This window comes from Polyodon spathula, chromosome 7 (assembly GCF_017654505.1).
Source record: "Polyodon spathula isolate WHYD16114869_AA chromosome 7, ASM1765450v1, whole genome shotgun sequence".
NCBI classification, from domain to species: domain Eukaryota; kingdom Metazoa; phylum Chordata; class Actinopteri; order Acipenseriformes; family Polyodontidae; genus Polyodon; species Polyodon spathula.
In genome coordinates, this window is record NC_054540.1 from 57,571,602 (window position 1) to 57,595,146 (window position 23,545).

General features: G+C 40.2%; 1 protein-coding gene across 1 annotated transcript; it reads right to left on the reverse strand.

Moving 5' to 3' along the window:
- Positions 1-700: 700 nt before the first annotated feature.
- On the reverse strand, positions 701-22,668 carry LOC121318927 (rho GTPase-activating protein 20-like). The gene is made up of 15 exons (XM_041256132.1): positions 22,390-22,668; positions 15,322-15,404; positions 13,732-13,902; positions 12,510-12,659; positions 11,918-11,959; positions 11,549-11,636; positions 11,329-11,406; positions 10,574-10,640; positions 8,163-8,345; positions 6,622-6,794; positions 6,197-6,358; positions 5,620-5,729; positions 5,245-5,434; positions 4,306-4,423; positions 701-3,809 (listed from the first exon to the last, which is right to left on the reverse strand). Exons 1-15 carry the CDS (start codon positions 22,468-22,470, stop codon positions 2,080-2,082), a joined length of 3,426 nt encoding a protein of 1,141 aa, XP_041112066.1. The 5' UTR covers positions 22,471-22,668; the 3' UTR covers positions 701-2,079.
- Between the last annotated feature and the right edge of the window lie 877 nt (positions 22,669-23,545).

Here is a 23,545-nt window from a genome sequence, read left to right on the forward strand (position 1 = left end):
GGACCACACTGCCTCCTATAGCACTTATTCTGTGCAATAAGGGTTTAATTGATTATGTTCCAACATTCATTGCATTGTTCAAACTGTCAAACAAAAGAGAATGCTGGTATGTCTGATAACACACTTGATGTTTGTATCCCCATAAACAGCCCAAGCAAATTTCAAGATTGGCAGAAATGTGTTTTTTTTGTTTGTTATAACTGAAATGGTGGGAACTTGTTGCGGGGTCAAACAGACATAAAACAAACAAGAAAGGAAGGTATAAAGATTCCTGACCTGAACACAGAACCTTTTATTCAGAAAGGCTTGTAAGAAGTGTCCCAGCTAACTGAATGGAACATTGCTTTACTAAATCCTCTGCCTAGGAACTGAGGGCTTTGCTTTAAGGATAAAGATCGCCCTGAAAAAAGCACCTTTGTTCTGCGTTACTGGATCAGGAAGGCTGTTAAAAAAAGACTAACGTGTCAAATGGCCAGCAGGGGACAGCATGTAGCCATAATTACACAGGAATTTAATTTGGCAAACTATGCAGAACAACTTGTTAAATATATGAAAACGAGAGCTAACCAACACCCAGTTTGAGTTATGAAATACTTGTATTTGTTAAGTAATCACACACACACACACACACACACACACACACACACACACACACACACACACACACACATATATATATTATTTGTGGTCGTAAAAAAAATAAAAATAAAGAACGCATTTATTAAAAAACAAACAAAAAAAAAACAGGCTGGATAAACAAAATGTACAATGCAGCAGACACATCTCAATGTGAACAAGTAGAAGCATCTTTAAAGGATGATAATACGGACTGACAGCTTTAAAAAGAAGGTTACAGAACTCCTTTACAAATTCATTCGTAACCTCTCAGTGATTGGCTACTGACAGCCACAGCTCTGGAATGGGCACAGGTGCTGACAGCACAGGGGTGGAACACAACATGTTCACTGGCCTAGACAATTCCATACACAGGGCACTGTACATAACTGTCAAATGCGAATCAAATATTCAAAATAAAACACCAGTAAAAAAAGACAAAAAAAAACCAGTTGAAGCTTTGTGGATAGGCAACAATCGCTGCACTGTCCAGAAAGTACGATGTAATGAAGGGTAGACGTGTCTCGTATCTCTGTTTAAGATCGATGCTCAACACCCACAGTATCATGCCCTGTAAACTCTCGTCGAATGATGTTTTAAACACTCTGAATCCCAAACTAATTCTTCAAAACCACCACATCTGCCTCACAACTCATTTTATTCCCAACAGAACTTTGAGTCTTTCTAATTAAACATCTCATCCAAACATTTCTTTGAAAACGTACAGCTTTACCCTCCGCAACTGGACAACCCTGCTACACTCCTGTCTCCCATCTCAACCACCCCTCTCTCCTATCTCAACCACCCCTCTCTCCCATCTCCACCACCCCTGTCTCCCAGCACGTGACTTTCTCCTAACCTCACTGCTCTCCTGCTTCTGGTCCCTCAATATTTCAATGCAGATGTTTGATTTGAATAGCATCCTTTTATTGGCACAGACTGATATGCTTACCCCACTGGACTGGGCATTTATCTTCCGTCGGGCAATTTACACAACTAATTAGCAGGGCACCATCCATGTGTTTTGCCAGAAGAACTCTTATGATCATAAAACAGATTAGCCAATTGTCTCTTTAATGTTTCTTAAAACTTAAAGCATGACCCTCATGGACTCCTCTTGTTAAAACAGTTTCCTTTGGAGAAACTGCAAGTACCCTTCTTGAATAGTGCAGTACATATTAAACAGAGGCCACACTGTCCAATGAAAATGCACAAGCAAGTCAGTGTTTTCAACATGCGTTAACTAGTGAATATCATGTTGTGATCAACCGTGTTTACATATCAAAGGAGCTACCCTTATGACATTTGTTCTGAAGTTCATATATCAGTGAAAGTGTTTTTGTCACAGACCTCATTTTGTTAAGTGCATGAATCGGCATGGCATATAAAACTTCAGATACATGCACCGCATCTAATAAAAGAATGTCAAATATGAATTCACAAATGTACTTAAAATCAGCATGCTCAGACAAAAGATTCTTCACCAAACCCTATTTTACCGAGGGTCTCTTTTGGCTTGCCTGTGTGTTTCCTGTTTTGCCATTCCAATTTGCTTCTCACCAGCTCTTTCTCCACGGCTTTGGCGTCCGTGTGACAGTTCTTAGCGTCGCCATGCAGAAAGTATTCCTTGACAGTGTTCCTGACTGAAGCGGGCAGTATGATACGAATGGTGTGCCTTATTGTGCTGGCTGCTTTACTGTGAGTCTTTGAAGTGGGAAGGTGTTCAATGCTACCCGCTGCTGCCACTGCAGGACCATTCATTTCAGTTTGGACCTGCACATTTGGCACCTCTGAATTCTGCTTCGTTGACACTGACTGCAATACCAGAGGAGTGTTCTGTCCATAAAAAACAGTCTGTGGAATGTAGACCTTTACAGTCTGACTTTGGTGTCCTGCACTAACTAGAGAATCGTCACCTGAGCCCGACACACTCATTGAAATTGTGGACTTTTCTTTCTCATTCTGCTCAGAACGGTTCTTCATTCTTGCTTTGCCTGGGGCCATGTAGAATGTTATCTTAGTGCGCTTCACCTTATCTTTACCAGTTTTCGGTCTAACCAGTTCTATGTGCTTCACTGATGTTTCTATTCTCTGTGGTTTGGACTCGCTATCACAAGCCCCAACCTCTGGTTCCAATTCCATGGACTCTTGGTTCTTTCCCATGCCTGCTTGACTTAGTTCTGTCTCTTGTCCCTTGTGTTCTGAATCACCTCCATCGTCCTCAGCACTCCTGTAAGTGTTAACGCTCAAAGTGCTTTCACAGCAGGCCTCTTGCCCCTCTTCTGGAGCTCGACCGCCTGCAGTATCTTCAGTCTCATTGATGCAACTGTTGTTCTCCTCGTCCTTTTCGTCATACTCTTCATACCAATCCAAGTCGCATGGTTCTCTCGCCATAGACGCCGGCAAGGTCATGCTCCAGTCTTTGGAGAACTTGCTGGGAAACTCTGGAGAAAGGGGTTGCAGTCTGGTGGAAGTTCCAAACGTGAGAGGCAGTGAGGAGACCTCGGCTGGGCTGAACACAGAGTCTGAGCAATAAGAGAAGGCGCTGTCCAGAGAGCTCAGGGATGACACAGAAGGAGAGGTGGTTGTGGAGGACAGGCTGGAGAAACTGGACCTGTTAGACACGTTCATCCTGTGAGGCCCCAGGTGCCTGATCCTCGAGGCAATTTGTGGAGACCTCCACAGGCCAGGTTTGGTTCTGTTATTCACTCTGGGGCTAGCTTCTCCTTCCAAAACATTGGGGCTGTCTAGCCGTAGCTTTTGCATGTACTGGGAGCAGTCGGTCTGCCCTCGGATCATTGCAGCATCGCAGCTAGACTGACGTGCTACAGGCGCATGCAGTCTGCTCAGCAGCTGGGAGCTCATGCACACGCTGGGCTCCGAGGAGCAGCGGTCTCTAGCCGACCTGATGCTCTGGAGAATGGCGAGCGAGCAGACTGACCCGCTGGATCGGAAAGACACCTCGTCCAGGTTATCGCAGCTGTAAGCACTGTCTTCATTCAGGGCTTTCTTCTTATAGGTGTCCATTTCATCCAACAGCCCCCAGTCCTCCTTCTCTTCTTCGAGCACTGAATCGTTTAAGGGAAGGAAGAAGGAGTCACTTTCCTTTCTGTTCGGTGTTTTCAGTTTCTCCTGTTCCGAAAAGGTGGAATCAAATTCATCTGATGAGTACTGCTGAAGAAAGGCATGCTCATCTGCAAAACAGACGACAGTTTAGGATTAGAACTGGGCAGGTTGGGTTTTAATAATACATTTAAACAGGATTTGATTACTGTAATTGTATGTAAATTTACAAAAAAAAGGTTAATAGTTTCAGAGCCCGTAGTCCAAAGAGCTTGTTTATGGCTATGTCACTGATTGTGCTGTTCATTCGGACCAGAACCATGTATTTTGGCATAGCAATCCATACAGACTAGAAACCCTTGAATCAGCTGATAATTAAGATCCACAACAGAACAGTTGCAGTCATGAGTTGAGCAGCATTGTTAGACTTGGGAGATCGCCCTTTGAGGATCAAGCCTGACGTGTGTCTTGTCAGATTTATGTCAGGAGATTTGCTTTGAGGAAACAACTGCTAGTTGGCTTACAAGTGCAAACGTTTCTCAATGTTCCCCATTTCTGTAGATGCGTCTGTTTATGTATGAACTGTATATGTGCATGCATATTCTTAGCAAACTGTCTGATGCTCACCCAATGCATCCTCTGAGCTGTTTAGCTGGTCCTCGTGAGGTTTGTTAAAGAGCGATACAATGTCTTCCCCGAAGATTGCGGGGGCTTCTTCAATTAGGAGCTGCACAAGCATGGCAACCTAAGAGGAGAAAACACAATCTGTTAAACAGTCACCTTTTCAAATAGAAATACAAAAACAAGTAAACCTACTGCAGACAGACAACACATGCAACTGGGCTTTAATCTTTTTTAAAAACCGTGGACAGCGCTTCTCTAATATGGAATGCTTATTGTATGCCTTTTCTTATAGGGTTAATAGTAAACCAATGTAGCCATTTGTCTAAACTAAAGTGCGGTGAAGGAAATAACACATCATTCTGCACTGACTAACTGCAGACATTTTGCTATAACAAAACTAAAATATGGTTTGCTTTTCATAGCACGCAAACCTTGCCAAAGAACCTTTTTCCCTGGTTTGGTGGCATGAGAACAGAACATTTAAGAACCCTGAAGCCAAAAAAACAAAACTGAATGGTATTTATAATCTTATGTCTTAAAGGGGCACTCTTACTGTTGAAAAGTATGTGACACAAAGTCAAACGTACTTACTGATGCTTAACTTGATATAAGCCTCTTTTCAAAGCCGGGATTGAAGAGTGCTTATAATTCGAAAGATGGGCGCTTTTTAAAAAGCAGAGAATACAATGAAACCAGTGTCCCTGGTGGTTTACTTCTGTAGCTATCAACCTAAGTATATTAGTTCCAAATGGACCCTTATAAAGTTAACCACAGTATATCTGCATATGCTTTTCACTTGGTTACACTATGCATTTGCCATAGCTTACCCTGGTTTGCCATGTTTAATGATATGATTTACCATACCTTGCTATTCTTTACAATGCTGTCCTATGCTTTCACTGTGCTTCATTACTAAGCGGAGACGCTGTAGTGCAGCCTGACCTTCCTTGTGGATCTGCTCTCTTCCTCGGGCCCCGTGGAGACAGGAAGCCACAGCATGTTGGGAGCGATGCACAGGGCCAGGTTGAAGGCTGTCATCTGGTTCTCCTCAGACCTCCTCTCGATGTGGTGCAGGAGACCGAACAGGTAGCGAAGCAGGGTGACGTTAGCTTCAGGGAGACTCTCCACAAGCCTGTTCAGAATAATAGAACAAAAAAAACACACTCTCAATTCAGCTGCGACAGGGGAAAAGGAAACTTGTGTTTTATGTTGTTTAGTTTTGGAATTCTTTTAAGGCTAGACTGCAAAGCTATGTGGAGTGAAGCAGAGAAATGTGCAGGTCAGTTAGTTATCCAACCAGGCAAGCATCTTACAAACCTTTTTATGACCTCTAGTTTCTCTTCAGAGTTATTTCTCTCCATTGCTTCCATCCACTTGTGATACAGCGCTGCTGAGAGAATACTGCCAGGAATGTTGCGCAGGAAGTCCTGTAAGACAAATGTTTGAAGATGCCACGCTGTATATCTTTATCAAAGATAGGTAGCAATCAATTAATAGCACCCTGTGTGTGGAATCTTCTCAATCAATTGCAATGCTTAACACTGTCTAAAAAATTCCCTTTTCTGTTTTATGTCAGACTAACAGGTATGACACTTCACGTCTGAACATGCTGAAATAATCTTATTTACAGATGCTATTTTCACCCAAGAGTGCTCAAAACACAGAACGTAGAGGACCACCAGTTCTGGAATCTGTGTGGCTGAGGGCAAACGTCAGCATGAATATTAAAAGTATAAAAAGACAGTGACTTTTTTTTATTACTCTAAAATATATATCCTGTTAAATTCCTCCTTTAATTCCGTCCCATGCCTCCACATCTGCTTTGGATTGGGCTGAAGTAACAGCAGGGATTCAGTGACTGAAAGGGGAAAATTAGGTCATGAAGATGTCTTACTGTGATGACGGCAGCAGCCACAAACACTGACTCTCCCTCCACCTGCACAGCATGGCCCGAGTTCAGACGCTCCTTCAGCTCCTTGCAGGTTTTAGCGTTGGCAGAGCGCCTGAAGATGCCCATGGTGGACGGGCCCTCATGGTACAGGAGGCAGAGCATGTCCTAAAAGAGAGGGAGAGGAAAGACTGAGGTTTGACAGGCTTTGATTTAAATAGTTCTGCCTCTGTGTGCTGCTTGACGTACCTCTACGTAGTTCATTAATTTCCGTTTAAACCCCTTAGTGACAAAACAGTCCTAGTCCTGATTGCCTCAATTGTTAGCTGCAAATCTAGATTAGACTAATCTCTTCATCACATAGTCTAGTCGGTCAGTATATTACACAGTGATCACTGGTCAGTGTTTGTGCTCTCCCAGCTCCTGCTCACCATGATGGGCTTGGGCAGTTTTCCAGTGGGGCAGATGGAGGGCAGGGAGTGGCCGAACAGCTTGCGGGGTGAGGAGGGAGATCCCGAATGACTGTCTGATGGGCTGCTGCTCCCTCTGCGCAAGGCCCAGTCTATCAGAGACTTCTTCCTTTTGATGTGTTTCTGGAAGGAATCTGAAAGAGATGCACAGTCAGTTACAGGCTGCCACACCGGTCACATGGTACAGAGTTTAACACGAGCATCGCTCACTTCTTCAGTGGCTTGGTGAACTCTACTGCCGTGACTACCATATCTCCAAACAGACCGTTTTGTGGCGTACAACGCTTTTCAGAACTAGATTTAGAATCACTAAAAGAAACTTAACATATTTGATGACAAAAGTTTTATTTATAAACGCAGCCTACGTTTCATAACTGAATATCAAGACTGCTCTCTCATCATTCTTTAATCTTTCTAACTTACATTACATATGACAATAATTCAATTAAAAGGCTCACAAACATTTTGTTACTATCAAGTAGGACATAGGGGAAGATTCATGGGTACATTTTTCTTTCATTTACATTTTTTAGCTGCCCATTTAGCACTAAAAAAAAAAAGACACATAATTAGAGGAACAGGACTGGTTTGATTTCCTGTCAGCGGTAGCGTGACAGGAAGTTATTTACTCACTTCTTCCTCTAGGAGACAGAGATAACATTTTTCTTGTATTTTTTATCTCTAAAGTATTTCGAGAATGCAGTTTTGCAAATAAATAAACAAATACATGAAGGAATAAATAAACAGTTGTGTGGAAAGTACTCTTGAATGGAGAAGCCTGAGGCACTTACAATAGACCCAGACAGGGGTTTGGCTCCCCAATCAGAAACAGGGATCAAACTCTTGTCTTCCACAAGGCCAGTTTTGTTTAGTTTAATTACTGGCAATTGCTCAAGTACTTAGCCAAAGCCAGGTCCTTATATTCAACAAAACATATTGACTGCCTACAAGGGTAAACTACAAATAACAGTCAAGTAGACAAAAGCTTGAAGATATCAGGATTTGTTACGAGTGTGTTGCTAAGATAAGTCTTTAGAATATCCAAATTAATAGGGGTTATTTTCAAAGCCCTTTATTCTAAAGAGTAAAGCATTTTTTTTTTCTCATAAGGAGATAATTTATACTTGACATAGTATTTAGAAAATCAATCACAATGTCCTTGCTTTTGAAAACAAGAATTACTTTGAAAGAAATCGGCATGATTTGATTTGCACTTCCTGTTGAATCTGGTAAAGCTCCTTCTCGTCGGCTGTATGACTGAGATGTGATTTTCTTGTCCAATGTGCAGTATGTTAGAAAGCACATGCATTGGCCACGTAGTTTACACTCTCAGGATTCAGTTCATTTGGCTGTTCAAAAGGTTCGAACCATGCATGCTTTTAGTGCATCATTTGTACTATTTAAAAAATAGTTTTCCAGGACCCCCTTGTAAATGAGGACTTGGTCTCAATGGATAAATCTCCTGGTTGAAACTGTGGCCCCTCCCTCACAGAAGCACGTACCTGTCCTAACGTGGCTTCGCGCCACGGGCCGGGGCTTCAGGATAAACTGGCACTGGTGCTCCCAGGGGAGCTGCTCCAGGAGAAGGGCCCCATCGGGGGCCAGGATGTTGTTGTTGGCCTTGCAGGGCTGGTCTGCAGAGTCTCTCAGGCAGTTCATGATAATACTAAAGGGGAGCTCATGTCCTGTTGAAGAGGAGTCCAACCGGTTATACAAAAAAAAAACACTGCACAGGAGCCACTACCAGAAACAATGCTCTTTTATAATGTCTTCTATTGCATTTTGTCATAAAAAGTATAATGAAACCATATTATTTTTATAGGCCAGTTCTACAGAAAGATAGAGCCAAAACTCAAAAGACAACACATTTCAATAGAGAAACAGCAGCACGAAAGATGATATAAAATGGAATTATTAAACACTTAAGACTGCACATCGAGTCTTGACAGTCTTGAAGTGCTGTTTGGATGTTCTCATTAACACTGCTGTGTGTGGGTGTTCTCATCAATACTGCCTGTCAGGCCTTACTGCTTAAATGGGTACTCCATGAGCACCAGGGGGCAGTGTAACTTCTTCAGCTCTGTTCTGGGCTGGAAAAGTTGTCAAGTGAAAGGGTGGAGAATTGAAACAAGACAAAGTGACTTTCCATTGCACTGGAACACAGGAGTGAGACGTGAAGGAATGTTCTATTGCTGACACATCAGCAGACCTGCGAGCCTTATAAACCTGATTAAAAACCTATAAAGAAACAGCTTGTACTGGATTGTAGGCACTGCGCTATCGAGCATCACAAAACAGCAGTCATTCCTGACATGTTCATATGTGTTCAAAGCTGCTGTAACTACAAGGGGCAGCATGTGCTGAAACTTTGCTGCTATGGATATCTTTTTTTTCTCTTTTTTCTGTGGAAACATTTACAAAGCAGCGACTGTGCTCAAAATAGAGCTCTTTTTAGCAGCTATGGTGCCAGTTAGGCTAAAACAACAGGAAGCTGACTTTTCCACGTTTTTTTCAAAGTAAAGTCTGGGTCTCTGGGAATTTCTGCTGTGGTGAGCAATCTAAACAAAGCAGTCCACTTCCACATAGGCGTTGGCTATGAACTTTGTAAATAACCCCAACTACCCAAACTGGACTACAGAGTCTTGTGCAAATGCATACAACTAAACTGATGTGTTCCTAAGAGCTGGTAACCCTAAATTCTTTACGGTCTGTGTCTGTGTGCTCATAGGTTTTACAATACCCTGTTTTTAACACAGGTTCCCAGCTGGCTTTCTAAAATTTGAGCTGATGTAATTTGGTGGGCTAGTAAGTATCAACCATAATCAACCTGACTATGAACAGAGTGCTAGTCTATTAAAATAAACATTTGTTTAATTAAAAGTCATTTTATTTGGTTATCGGTAACCACTGGTTACTATTGTAACTTATCCTTGCAGGACAAACTCAATTTGGGCAACACAAGTGGAAATTATATAGACATCATTAAAGGAATTAAACTTAAAAATTCAAACCATCATCCTCGCCAAGAAACATACAAATACACAGCCTTATGTCATTTTAGCTTCTCTTATGTTCATTAATAAATACTGTACCTACAGGTCATGGATACACAGATTACGACGAATATTTCCACTTCATTTTTCATTGCAAATATCTGGCATTTGAGCAAGAGTACACCAATGCTGCCCTAATGTAATATTCACTTAATGCATGCTGGTTAATGTACTGCATAAAAAATACAGAAAAGTAAAAAAAAAAAAAAAAAAAAAAAAAATAATACATAGCGGGCTGTGATAAGGGGTTGAACACTGAGACTCATAAATCCATCCTTGTGTGTGAGGACAGCAGACATTGCAATACTCTTAACATGCCCTAGAGGGCGCTGGGTGTGTTATTGGAAGGAGAAGATTGAGGCATGTAGCAGTATATGAATGGCAAAATCAATGAACACGTTTGTGTTCTCAGCTATGTTAGAACGTGACCCTGTGAAAGGGATTTAATTTTCATTCATCCAGCAGACTATCTTGTATTAAGGTTAATTTCTCAGTAACTCATTTAACCATTCTGTCTTGCAGTCGCCTTAATGCTAATGTCATGGTGTACTGACTCTATGCATTACAGTGTGGGCAGCACTAAATGCATTAAACACAGGCTGCAAAGAGCTACATGACACAGCAGGGCTAGACAAGGTAGCTGCGTATAGATCAATACATGTGTTCATTTATTTCTGTATTTAATTCACATTTTTAGACCAGGATAGCCCCTTTGAGACTCAAGAGCCTGTTTCAAAGAGGGTCCAGCAGCAGCTACATACACATCCGACACACAGCCGAGTCATTTCCAACAGCACAGTGCGGTAGGTTAACAAAGCCAGGCCCTTATACAGGACTGCATGGCTGGGGTTGGCTCTTACCGATAAGGGGGTAGGGGGTTTCCTCCTTGCCTGACATTACCCAGAGGTGGTAGTCACTGGGCTGGCCCTGTGGGTGAGAGAGAGGCGAACAGAATCAGAGAAGAGGATGAATACGTCAGGCAGTGGCGAGAAGGGAAACGCCAGCCCACTGATAACTGGGGTCCGCGTCAGGGGGAAGGAAATTCCTTTAGGATAACAGCTGGCATGGTCATCCTGTAGCGTGCTCTCATACAGACTCGTGCACTCCTAGAGCATGCTAGCAGCTATTTCCACGAGAAATTAGAAAGAAATGCCACTCACTAGCATGTGTATGTGGTGAGTCACAGAAAAAATGCAATGTGGCTTTTTTCTAGTCTAAATAAACCCTAACAACACTTTACATTTCAACAAAAAATGTTCGAAAAATACTAATGGTTTTTATGCATTCTTAATCCTGTGTCTTATGGTACTGTATTAGTCTTATTTTGCTGTTGTTGCTTTTTTTTTCTCTCTTCTCTAATACAATACTTCTGCCTATGAGTCACCAGGTTAATATACATTTACTGTATGTTCTGGGCATATCATGCATATCATACTTTTAAAAAATAAATTTGAAGGTTATATCAACTAAATGTTCCATCTTGACTTTCCATTTCCCTGCTTGATTTTTAAATACTCAACTCAAACAGCACCTGCATATTAATGGCGTGAATCACCTCCATTATGCTCCCCTGTCTGGTGTACAGAATCAGTATAGTGACTTGCTAAATACTCACTGGACTTCCAAGCTGCTGAGTGCAGAGTTTGATTACTTTCTCTGCAGTGTCTGTCTTGCCCACATTCAGAGTCATTGTCTAGAAAAAAAAATTGATTCCACTGAGAAAGTAAAGCTTAAAACTAAATAATGTCTTCAAAAGGTTATTTAAAATGACCCACAATTATCACATTACATTTTCCACTAATATCTGCTACTTGTATCCGAATATAGGCACTTACTGACGAAGTGTGGTTCCCCACATCCAGCAGCATGATTTTAAGGGCGATTTTCTCTTGATATTGGTCCCGTTTCATTTCATTGATTTGCCTGTGTGCAAGAAACATTCCTGAGACCTTTTGAAAAGCTGTTCAAGACTTTTATCCAATGCGCCTTTAACTACTTAAGAGAAAAATGAGAACTTCACAGCCAAGTGAAGGGACTACATTAGTTAAATATAAAAGGCATCTGATATTAACGACTCATACTGAGCTATTGACAATCTGTTACCGTACATTACAGGAATGTGTTTGAAAATTCACAGAGCTGAACAAGGTTGCACAGAGCTGAAAGCGGATGCTGCAAAGCACAGACAGTGGAACAGGCCTTACCATTGCAGAGCTTGGAGCCACTTCTCCTTGGCTTCGGAGGAGCTGAAAGAAAATCGGACACAGTTTTTACACACTAAGGACTTGCTCATTGTCCTAACACTATCCCATTTCAAGCAAGCTAGGACCCGAGTAGCCGATATGGACGAAGTGTCTTGAGCCAATCAAACTGGATCTTGAAAATGTTTGTCTTTTTTTTTAATCTGGAGAGAAAGCATATATCAGTAACCATTTTCTAAAAGAGGCCTCGTATCCTGGTCTAAACGTACACTTGATATTTCAACAATATATTTGCTGTCTTTTACCATCTTCGCACTCCCACATGGCGTGATACAGCCACATGCCGTTTGCTTGACTTAGGGTTAGGCACAGTGCTCACATTCGTTGGTTCGATACGGGACACCAACATTTGTTCAGGGACAGAGCTCTTGCAGTGGAGGAGCAACATTGCATGATTTAGATGGTAACAAAAGGAATATATATATATATATATATTTTAAAAATCAGTTTCTGTCTAAATGTTTGGTGACCTCATTGATAAACATCCCTGCAGTTTAATGTCTGAATTTGTGCTTGTGTGTTTGATCTGCAATACCTCAACGTTACCACATAGTTGGTGGTTGGCCAGCCAATGACGAAAGAGGTTTCTGGATTCATCTTCCTCTCAGACACCACGTCGATGCAGGATGCGATCCACAGCTCACACACACGCACCTGCTGCTTCAGCTTCAGGCTGGATGAGGACCTGTGTGAGAGTGAAAAAGGGTTGGCAGTACAACTTTATTTTGCACAGCACAGTATGTTGTTACACTTTACCCAAAGTGTCTTTTAATTACACTTATTTACAATATAATTAACAGTGTAGGAAGTTGCTGGCATGATTTGTAATTTGACAGGATTTAAACCCTTGGTTGTGTATTTACAATGTGACAGCATATGTAACAATATAATTGCAGTGTAATTGCAATGTGTTTAGAGGTACTTAATGTAAATAGCACTTATGGCAATAGTAGCCCTGTCAGGATTGCAATTCCTCGTTACAAAGGATAACGACATTCCAAAGCTGATTGCAAATTAGCTTTCTCATTAATTGCAACCTTGCTAACTGTAAAACAAAAACACTGTAGGGAAAATATATGCACTGGCAGCTATATCTTAAAACAAAAGGTAGGTACCAGCTCCTTAATAAGGAAGCTCAGACAGATAACATTCTCAAAGGTTCTCAAATCCTCCCTTGCTGTAACATTAGACACATGTGCTCATTATATGACAGGTGTTAGTCACAAAGTTGAATCTAGGTTGCTGATTTCCAGAAGGAAAACTGGGCCAGCACTGCGTCAATGAGCACTGTGTCAGGTGAAATAAAAAAGTGTTTTATGACAAACAAAAAGATGAAAGATTTCTAGGAACCACCCTCCAGATTCTGTATCTTTCCTTAAATGGAACGTGTTTCATCCAAATGCCTGCAAGATGTTCCATTCACCCCTTGCCTCTTGCATGAACCCCGCACAATATCTATTGCTCAGGCAGATTGTTTCAGATGTGGTTCTCGTTAGTGATGAGGTGGGCAGTAATTAAGATGTGAGCTAGCAAGAGAAGATTAGCTTCCCCCTCCCCCCTTCGCAAAAAAAAAAAACCTCCCAAATAATTACAAAGGAGTGCAGAGGCAAATCATTTTCAAAATTTTAAAATGATCCACGAGATCCTGATGGAAATATTTATATAAACACATTTTTCATTTCAAAACCATTGTTTTGGTGCTCCTGCGCCTTCGCTGTGGATCGAGGGGCCCTGGAAGAGTGCTGTCCAGTGCTTACTTTGACTTGGCGATGATAAGTATGTCACGGAAGAGGAAGAGGTGTCTCTCCTGTGTCTGCAGCCCCGTGGTGAGCTGTACCCGCTCCTCCATGATGAACGCTGAGTCCTGGCCACTGAAGGCCCGGATCAGAGAACCGTTGTTGGTGGAGGCTGGAGAGAGAGGCCCATCCCTGGAAGAATGCAAAGACAGCAATGATGTCATCACCTGAAGGCTTAGTGCAAATCGAGTGTCTGTGAAACCAACCAACAATGTAGCAAATATAGGACCCTAGTCATAAAACAGTCTGATGTTAATTCAACTGTTCCAGATTGTTGTTAGTTTCTTTAAAATAGTTTACTATATCACATTAAATCGGTCACCAGTAATTCAAAGGAGTCGTGCTTTAAACAAAATAATTAGTCAATCCATAAATTACACTGGATAGAAAAAGTCTCTACTATTAATTTCCAGTGCCAGCGCAGTGATAAAGGACTGGCAATATATCATGGTCATCATACCTCAACACATGCCAAAGGTGTGCGTTCTAACACAGGCTGTTCATATTTCTCAGAGGTTTGTAAATCACGCTATATTGAGACTGGAATTTGGTCCTGATAATGATACAAACAATGTTGAAACCTCTTAAAAATGACAAGGTGCCGGGCTCTGTACGTGATACTCTGTCAAGAGCTCAGAGAGTTGGAACTGAGCATTATTTATACAGCCTTTTAGATCCATCACAAAATGGGATACAGACAACTAGTAATGTATGTACTAGGCTACAGACCAGGTCGTTTAAAGATAAAAGAGGGGACACTCTTCTCGTTCAGGATAGTGGGCAGTTAGAGCAAAGGGATGTCAAGCTATTGTCAGCAGCTTGAGCCCTTCCAAATATGATTTCAATATGAACTTCAAATGCTCGTAGGCCGGGGGTTTCAGGCCCCACGCCAGCACTTATAAAACTGATTGAGTCTCATTGTAGCTTTGTGCGTCAGCGTGAAGGCAAAGCCATCATACTGAGAACTCCAGTCTGCTCCACTGCCCTGGAAAACTGCCATACTTTTGTAAACAAAAAGAAAAAAAAAATTCCAGTAGTTTACTTACAGACAAACTCAAGATGGCACAACAATTAGAATTCCAGGACTGTATATCAAAAGCCACTGTTTAGATTTTATTTATTTTATTTTTTGTTTGTTATTTGGTAGTAGCTTCCATGATAGAACAACCCAAATAAAGTCAGGAATTCTGTAGAGAAAGCAACCTTCGAGTTCCTGAAGCCAGGCTGTAGGAACGAGCCCGGTGACGCTGGGACTGAGTGGGAGCAGCAATCTGGAGGTTAACGTGTTTCACAGCACCAGGGAGTGTGTATATAACTTGCTACCAAAGAACCTCAGGAGTGAAAACGAGCATTTCGTCTCAATGCAGTACCTGTTAGAATTGGCTGCGTCTGTACTAACCAGTGGTCTGTCTGTTTGTTGTACAAAGTGCTGTGCATTAGCAGACCATTGTGTGTTTTGCCATGTTTCCAGCTGACTCTCTAGACTTCCCACCGCAGTACACTTAGAGCCAGTTAACACTCCAGTGACAGCAGTCTACCGTGTGCTCTCACCTGCTTTGTGTTCTGGATTTGCTGAGGGCTTTACTGATGGCTGAGGGGGCAGACCGTCTCCTCTGCATTGTCGTTTTCATTTTCTGAAAGAGAAAGAATACAGTCAACAGCTTTGTGCAGGTATATTCTACTGTACCGTGGCTGACAGGACATTTCTGTCAAATGCCTTGTCATTTTTTACTATATAGCTACAAAAAAATTCCTACAAGACTTTGTGAAATATGTGGGTTTAGGGGCAGCTGTAACAGGCAAACAGTCAGCGTTGGCTAGTGAGAAATAAAGTACATACAATACATAACACATTTCTATAGCACCAAAACTGGTAAGCTTATCAAAATGATTTACTGAGATAGCAATTATACAAAAAACAAAAAAACCCAAAAACAACACGTCGTCACCTGAGCTGTGGGGTTCTATACAGTATCACAGATTTTAAAAGGGGGAGGAGACTTTCTGACATCACTTCGAAGGCTTGTTGCCAAGGACCGCGGTTCTAAATATTCTTATCACGGTGCCCTGACTAGACTGCCTCTTTTTTCATGTCTGTTTAATGGATGTAATATAATAAAAAGGTCATTGCAGTTATTGTGAATAAAGCCTCACAACAACCACGTTGAAAGAAAGTCTGGGGTTTAGCAGATAACAACGCATGTGTAGAACCGTCACCATAGGGACGACCCTTTTGTGATGTAACACGCTCCTAGTGTATAGACATCTTGACAGTAGGATCATGGGAGGTCTGACATGAAGTGACTTCCCACAAGCAGACTTGGAAATGACAGTGAGGACACTTGCACCTGTAGCTTGGTTCAGGAGATTAAAAAAAACCTGTCATTAAAACATTTGTTTCTGAAATGGAACAGGATACGCTACCAGGGAGCTGCGTGACTCACAGCCTGTTTTAAAAAGAAAAAGAAAAAACAACACCCTCTTAGTTATCCTGCACTGTCCCTCATTCCCGGTATGTTCTTATGAAAACATGTACAAATGTACTTGGCATTTACTGCCTTCCACTTATCATAGGCCAAATAAATGCAGGATTCAGTAACATCATGAAATAAATTGATGACCATCTTAGTTTTTCTTTTGTTTTGTATAGAGTGGAGGTGTTTAACCATGGGTTTATGTGGCATGAAACGATGGTGGGTGTTTCACACTTTTCTCTTAGTTATGGGTGCTAAAGTGATGCTTTATTATTTGTACCTGCATCAAACTGCACTGTAGATGCTACTTCTAACAATTTGGTGCTGTGGAGGTCTCAAAGGTGCCATAACTGTGTTGCTTTTCAAAGAAAGCTTTAATTTTACATAAGTGAATACCAGTGGGTACTGAAGGGAAACACCTTTACAATCCTGTTCATTTAGCATTCAACTTTAAACAAGATCACTTCACCAGCATTCTTTACATATGTATTTATTTCCTATATATATATATATATATATATATATATATATATATATATATATATATAGAGATAATATTGAGAGAGAGAGAGAGAGAGAGAGAGAGAGAGAGAGAGAGAGAGAGAGAGAGAGAGAAAGAGAGAGAGAGATTGCCTGTGTAATTCAGGTCACATTTTTCCCTTCAGAAAGTCTTTTTGTTGGAATCGTGCCCTAGTACTGGGATTTAAATTCCCGCTTGTGTTTTAGGAAGTGCACAGCACTGTTCCCAAAGGTGCCTGCTTATGCTATGACTGCAAACTATTTTTATTCATTGAATTTCAAAAAGCATTTCAACAGAAAACATATCAGTACCTATTGTTTTCAAGCAAGTACATTATCAGCTTCTTTCTGCCTATTATAGAACGTATTTCAAGCTTTATGTAGTGTACTGTTTACAAAGCTATTACATGACAAGTCCTTTAGTCTTCCCTGTGTCATATAATTCAAGGTATCATAAGGACTCTCGAATCATCTTTTTCTGATTTAGTAATAATAAGGTGAAAGACTAGAGTAGTTTTAGATCTTTAGGTAATTCCAGTTTTATATTGAAAATCATTAAAATATAATGATGATAGTACCAGTAAAGTGTCAATATATCTCATTTTAGATGTTTGACGCCTTGGTGTTGAGACTGAATTTTTAACAGCTGCAGATTACTGCATCAGATTTTTCTTTCAAATTGTAAGATAAAAAAAAAAAAAGATGACCTTTTACAACTCCTTATGCAGCTGGCCCGAGTTGGTGTCAGACAATGCATTGAAGAGAGTGGGATGTCTTAGCAGGGTTGGTACTGTGTATAATGCAGTGCAGGCTAGACAATAATCTTCATTTACTCATTGTGGTATGTTTTTCCTATATGTTTTTTACTTCGGTTATATTTTTGGAAGAAGTTGGTTGTTTGTGAGGGAAAAAAATCCTGGCTCTGAAACATCTGTTTCCTGTACCCAGGTGTGTGTGTGTGTGTGTGTGTGTGTGTGTGTGTCTATATATATATATATATATATATATATATATATATATATATATGCAGATACCTGCTTTTGCACATACAGGCTTTAATTCATTAATGGATAACAATGTACAAGCCTAAGATTCTTGCGTTTAGGAGTGAACTTCTCTTACTCTAGTTTCAAATACGTATTGCACTTGGCACAGGACAGGCATTCGGTATCCAAACCTTTCTGCCTGGTCTGGTCTTTATTACTATTAAACATTAATTGTTACATGCCCTTTACAATGACAACTTGTTATACATTTCTCACTGTGCTAAACAAATATCCATAACTAAATAATCCACCTGATTTGTGCCTGCAGAAGATTAATACGGATAGCCAAGCAGATAACCTCTGCTGCTATAGTAACCACAGTGTTACAATTACAAACACATTATTCCAATTATATTCAATCTGTACATCTACATTTCCCTCCAGAAGACAAGAGCTGGAATGAAATCAAAGTTAATGGTGCTGCCATAACTATATATTGTCAAGGCTATAGCAGCACTGTCATTTTGACTTAATCCAGACCATTTGTTCTGTGTGAATATCACCAGAGATGCGTATTCCTCTCACTGACTGGTAGAATTTGACATGCTCAAATACGCCACTAATAATAATCTAGTCTGGGCATCGGTAGCTACAATTACGAGATGCACTCCTGCTTCATGAGAGATAGGCCTGGAATGGGAAGGCTTACAGTGACCAAGTTAATACAACACCAGCTCACTGTTTCTCTGTCTGGAGCTTCCATTGGGAGAAAGGGCTACAAAAGCCATTGATCGCAATGGAAATGCAGTGAAACCTATCACAACCACATTTCATTTTGCTCCATTTTCAGTTCATGGAGAGGTTACATTTCAACATGCTCTTTTAGTATATTTTTCAAATAACAATGCATTTTTTACTTAACAAACATAAAATAAATGCCTTTCAAGAAACCCTCACATGGTTTCATATTTCACAGCATCCTTTCAACACACTTTCTTAAACCCCAATCTTTGCAAGACTGAACACAGTTACAGCCTTTTATACAGAGCTGCATTATTTAAACCAAATTGAGTGATTAATTAATTGGTTGGACCCCCAATCATGGCCCACAGTTTTATCCATTCCATCCACATTCTCACATGGAGCTGGGATTTCAATCAAGGCTCAAACTTAACCCTTTCCTGGGTTCAGTTAAAAAACACATTTAACAACAACTAATGCCATTCAACACTTACACAAGAAATAAAGTTAACACATTTAAATATCAACCTAGAAATACTACTGATGTAATTGGGGGAATCAGTCTGCACATTTATACTTATAATATGAGAGTGAAAGAGAACAAGTACCAAAACAAAGAAGCTATTACATCAAATAAAAAAAAACAAAAAACAAACAAAAAAAAAAACACTGTTTATATGTGAGGGGTTATCAATACTGTATCTACTGTATCTGAACCATTTACAGTGAACAAGACTGAAGAAAACCCACTAACAGCAGTCTTGTTTAAAATATTGATTCAAACATGTTAATTCAAAATGAGGGATATGCATTGGAATGTGGCTGTCCTTTATAACCCTATCGCTGCTAGGAGCAAGTTATGCTCAATTTAAAGTATTTCTCTGAAGTTAGCCTATGGTATATATTTTTCTCTTTCCCCATGTCAGCACCTCTTAAAATAATTGTTTAGCATTGCACAGAAACGTGTGGTACTTTCCCGCAGCACTGTTGCTGTACACATTTATTTACATATTTATTTATTTATTTATTGTTAAATATGCAAACACTAGTTCTTTGCATCCCCAATCCAATTTTACAGCCCTGATTAACTGCTTAGGTAACCGTACAAATTAAACAAATTTATATTTTAATTGAAATATTAACTGGAATAAATCCCATTCAGTTTCTACATTTTTATCTAAAGTTGGCATTTGGATTAAGCACAGAGAGGAGGAGAGAGAGGGGTGGCCCCCAGCTTTCTCCCTCCAAGTTCAGAAATACTTTCGCCAGTTGTTACGAGTTTAAGACAATATTTTTTTGTCAGTTTGACAGTTTTTTTTCTGTCTTCAGTTGATCCAGAATTACCATCAAACCCATGCTTTAAAAAAAAAAATCAAAGACATAATGTCATTATGGTAGCAGCTTTTCAACCTGGCAGTAGAAGAGGTTAAAGTCAGCTTGAACTGGGCAGAAGGAAGCCACAGGACCCTATATCTTCAACCTGAAAAAACACTCAGATTACCTTTGTGTCAACATGAAATGTCACCACGAAACTAGGGCCAAGCTTATTTGTTTAAGAAATATTAGTCTGTACATACTTTCATTATATTGTGCCCTGTGGTGCATTGGCTGCTTTCTGCACATGGAATGAACAGTGCGCCCATGTATTTCCAAATTAGGAGACAAGATTATAGGCTGTGTTTATAGTGGTGAAAGGGTAGAAGGCATTGAGGCTGGCTCTCTATATGCTATCTTAGTGTACGTTCGTACACTCTAGGAATGCATCCAAGGAAATGCAGTTGGCCAGCTGAGAAATTCACACATCAGGTTACATTTTAGCACAGAGCCTCTAAAAATGTGGGATTTGGAATTGAATTCACGCCCGCTCCTCATGCTTGTGTCAGTAGATATGCGAGCTCCCATGTGTGTGTGTGCGTGTGTTCTACATAATTTTCTATTGTTGTTAATGCTTAAATATATATATTTTTTTTACCAGGCATTTGTCTTTTGAAGTAATGTCCCTCTTCTGCTTCTGAATAGACTAAAAGCGAGGTGGTTATAGAAATGACCACAAGCGGTGATTAGCGGAATTTTTTATTCCCTCTGAAAGTCTGGTTTTGCATAGAGATTTCCTATAGAAGGGGCAACAATTTCAACTGCACATCTCTAGTGGTCATTTCTAGGTTCCAGGTTCTAGATTCCTGATCAGTTGGAGGTGATCCAATCTGTTCTTTTCTAAGTACTAATAATATAAGCTGGCCATGTCTCTTACACTCTTCTTGTGATCACTTTGAGTGGACAAGGCTATTTTTTGAGGTCATCCAAACTGTTCTTTTCCCCAAAGGAAAGTGCATAGTAGCTCATTATAAATCATATGAAGATAAACCAATTACAGGACAAATGATACTGTCACCCTCCCAGGCACTTGAAGGCACTTACGGAAAGATAATATTGACTCTATTGGAACGTGTGTGAATAGGGTGAGTTAAATGAATAGCGCTGATGGCGTGTCTGTGTGTAGAAAGCCAGGAAGACTCCACATCCACTGTCAACTATCATCTCCAACACCACTCTTTAATTCCCAAACCTCTATTTGAGCCCAAACTACTCATATAAGACAATGCAATCGCTGCTGGTCTTAGCCAACAGATTCCAGCAGACATGGAAATGCCTAGCTATTAACACTGCAGGAGTTACTAACTTACTAACAATGAAGCTGTCTTTGGAAAGCAGTGGGACGGAGAGCGCTGGAGACTGAAGCATTTCTCTGTTATGAGCGCTCTCTCACTTTGCAAGCAGAAGTTGTTTTACAATACCAGCTTGTTTCAGAGTCTGCACTGTGCTACCCTTATACAATGCTAAGTACACAGTTGTTTTGCAGTTTGCAGTTCTGTCCCTATGCTTATCATTTACCACCGTTCTCTATTCAAGCTTTTCCATGTTTCCACCGTGTTATTAATCAGTGAGTTTTTATAATGATTGTAAAAGGAATTTAATTGAAAGATTGATTGTGACAGCACTACTTTTACAAAATGCAATAAATAAGCATGAAACCTTATGTACCTTAAAGCACTGAAACAACAGTCCTGTGACCTTTACTAATGGAACTCTTTCAACACTCCAGACCTGTACAGAGGTCTAGGAAAGATAATGCCACTTAGAACTGCAAACAGCTATTGCTGTCTAATAATGATAATGTCACACAACAGCTGATCAGTAAAAACTCCTCCATATGTCCATATTTATGTTGTGTTTGTACCCATTTCTTCTACAAGACACTGAAGTTATTAGTTTTTTATCCTTGGGTTATCGTTCTGTACATTTGCTTAGTGCTGAAAGGGTAAAACATGCAATACAATAACCCGTGGAGCTCAATTTGACTTTTTAATTATTAAGTTCAGGTGAATAAATGAAATAAGAAAACAATATTGTGAAAGGGAATAGTTGAGATAATAGAAAGATGAGTAAAGAGAAAGTCCGATGAAGAAGTGATCATACCTTCTAGTTTGGCTCAGGAGCTGTGCACTTGCTCAGACGACATTTCTTAATTTATTCTAACAACTCTGCTTTTTATAAACAGACGTGGCATATTTAACTAACAGTGTTTAGCACTAAATGAGCTGCCCTGCTTGTGTGAAGCATGCAAAATATTGCAATTCTGTAAACAGTTGTTCATTAAGTTGAAGTTTAGCCCGTCTTCAAAGGGGAACGGTGACTTTGCAATGGCAGCGATAAAAGGCTGACTGACAGACTCAATTAGCAGACATCTGAAAGCTGTGCAGGAGCTGGAAAGCTAATAAAATACTGACATTCCTCCTTTACACATTGGAGCCCTGCACTCCTCATGCATGGCATCAATAACCTGGCTTGCAAGCAGCACTAATCCAGGAATCTGTTTCTTATTGCTCACAAGCACTTGCCTTCTCTCGCTCCTGTATCCTCGACCTCACTGCATCGCTGTCTCCTTTCAGATTGCTGCAATTATTCTGTTGAGGTGTCATTCTTAAGCCAGGGAAAGCAAAAGTCCAAATTTCATAAACATTATTTCCAAGGTCCTGATGTCCAAATAACAAAAGTTTAGGGTCTAAAAAAAAAAAAATTGAGAAGAAAAAAAAAGAAAATTGGGCAGTCCCCCCTGGCTGTCCTGGAGTGAGAGTGACTCAGAGAGCTTCTAGTTTGCTTACTGCTCTCTGAGTGTTCAGAGTGGGACCTGACTGGAGAGTCGATTCCTCCTCATTGACTAAATAAGGACATCCCTCCAGAGTCATACTCTACTCTCTGCCCACTGGAGTCTCTCTCTCCACAGCTGCACTGGAACAAGACTGGAGCTATTCTCCAGCTCCAGAGTATCTCCTTACACTACTTTAGAATATGTACAGTGGTAGAGCCTGACATCTGAAAAGTCTTTGTATTAGATAATTTGTATCAGATGGAAATGACCACTCTTGAATTATTCTTATTAAACTATATATTAATATACAAAACATAGTACAATGTGCTGTGTAAGATAGAAGCTAATTTTCACTCACCCAAGGTCAGAGCGGCCAGTAAGCTTACTCATATACTCACAGAGTGAATCTGAGTATCGTACAGGAGAATCTCTGTACATTGGTGAAATATTAAACAATAAAAATGCCCCTCCACACTATTAAATAAAAACTTTTTTTTTTGCACTTCACTTGATTGGAATAGTGCCATGTAATGTAAAACAATAAGAGTCTCAAATCCTTTGTGTGCCTTTTTTTGAAGGGTATAAAATTAAATATTTGTTTAAAATGATGTTTTCCAATACAAACTTTGAACCACTTATTTTATTGATAAAAAAAAAAAATGCAGTCTAGAATGTGGACTAGACTAATCCTGTTCTTTGCATAGACTGTACAAGTCCCATCTACATTGGAAAGAATTATTATACCGATCTAAAAGTCATGATGCTAGCAGAAGCAATAACTCTTATAGCAGGTGTCATATTGACGCACACATTGCAATTCCTTGAAAAAATCCAGACTGTCAAGTCAACATTAGGGATTAACTATCCCATGAAATATGTCTGCTGCACAATCACGAATTTATAAC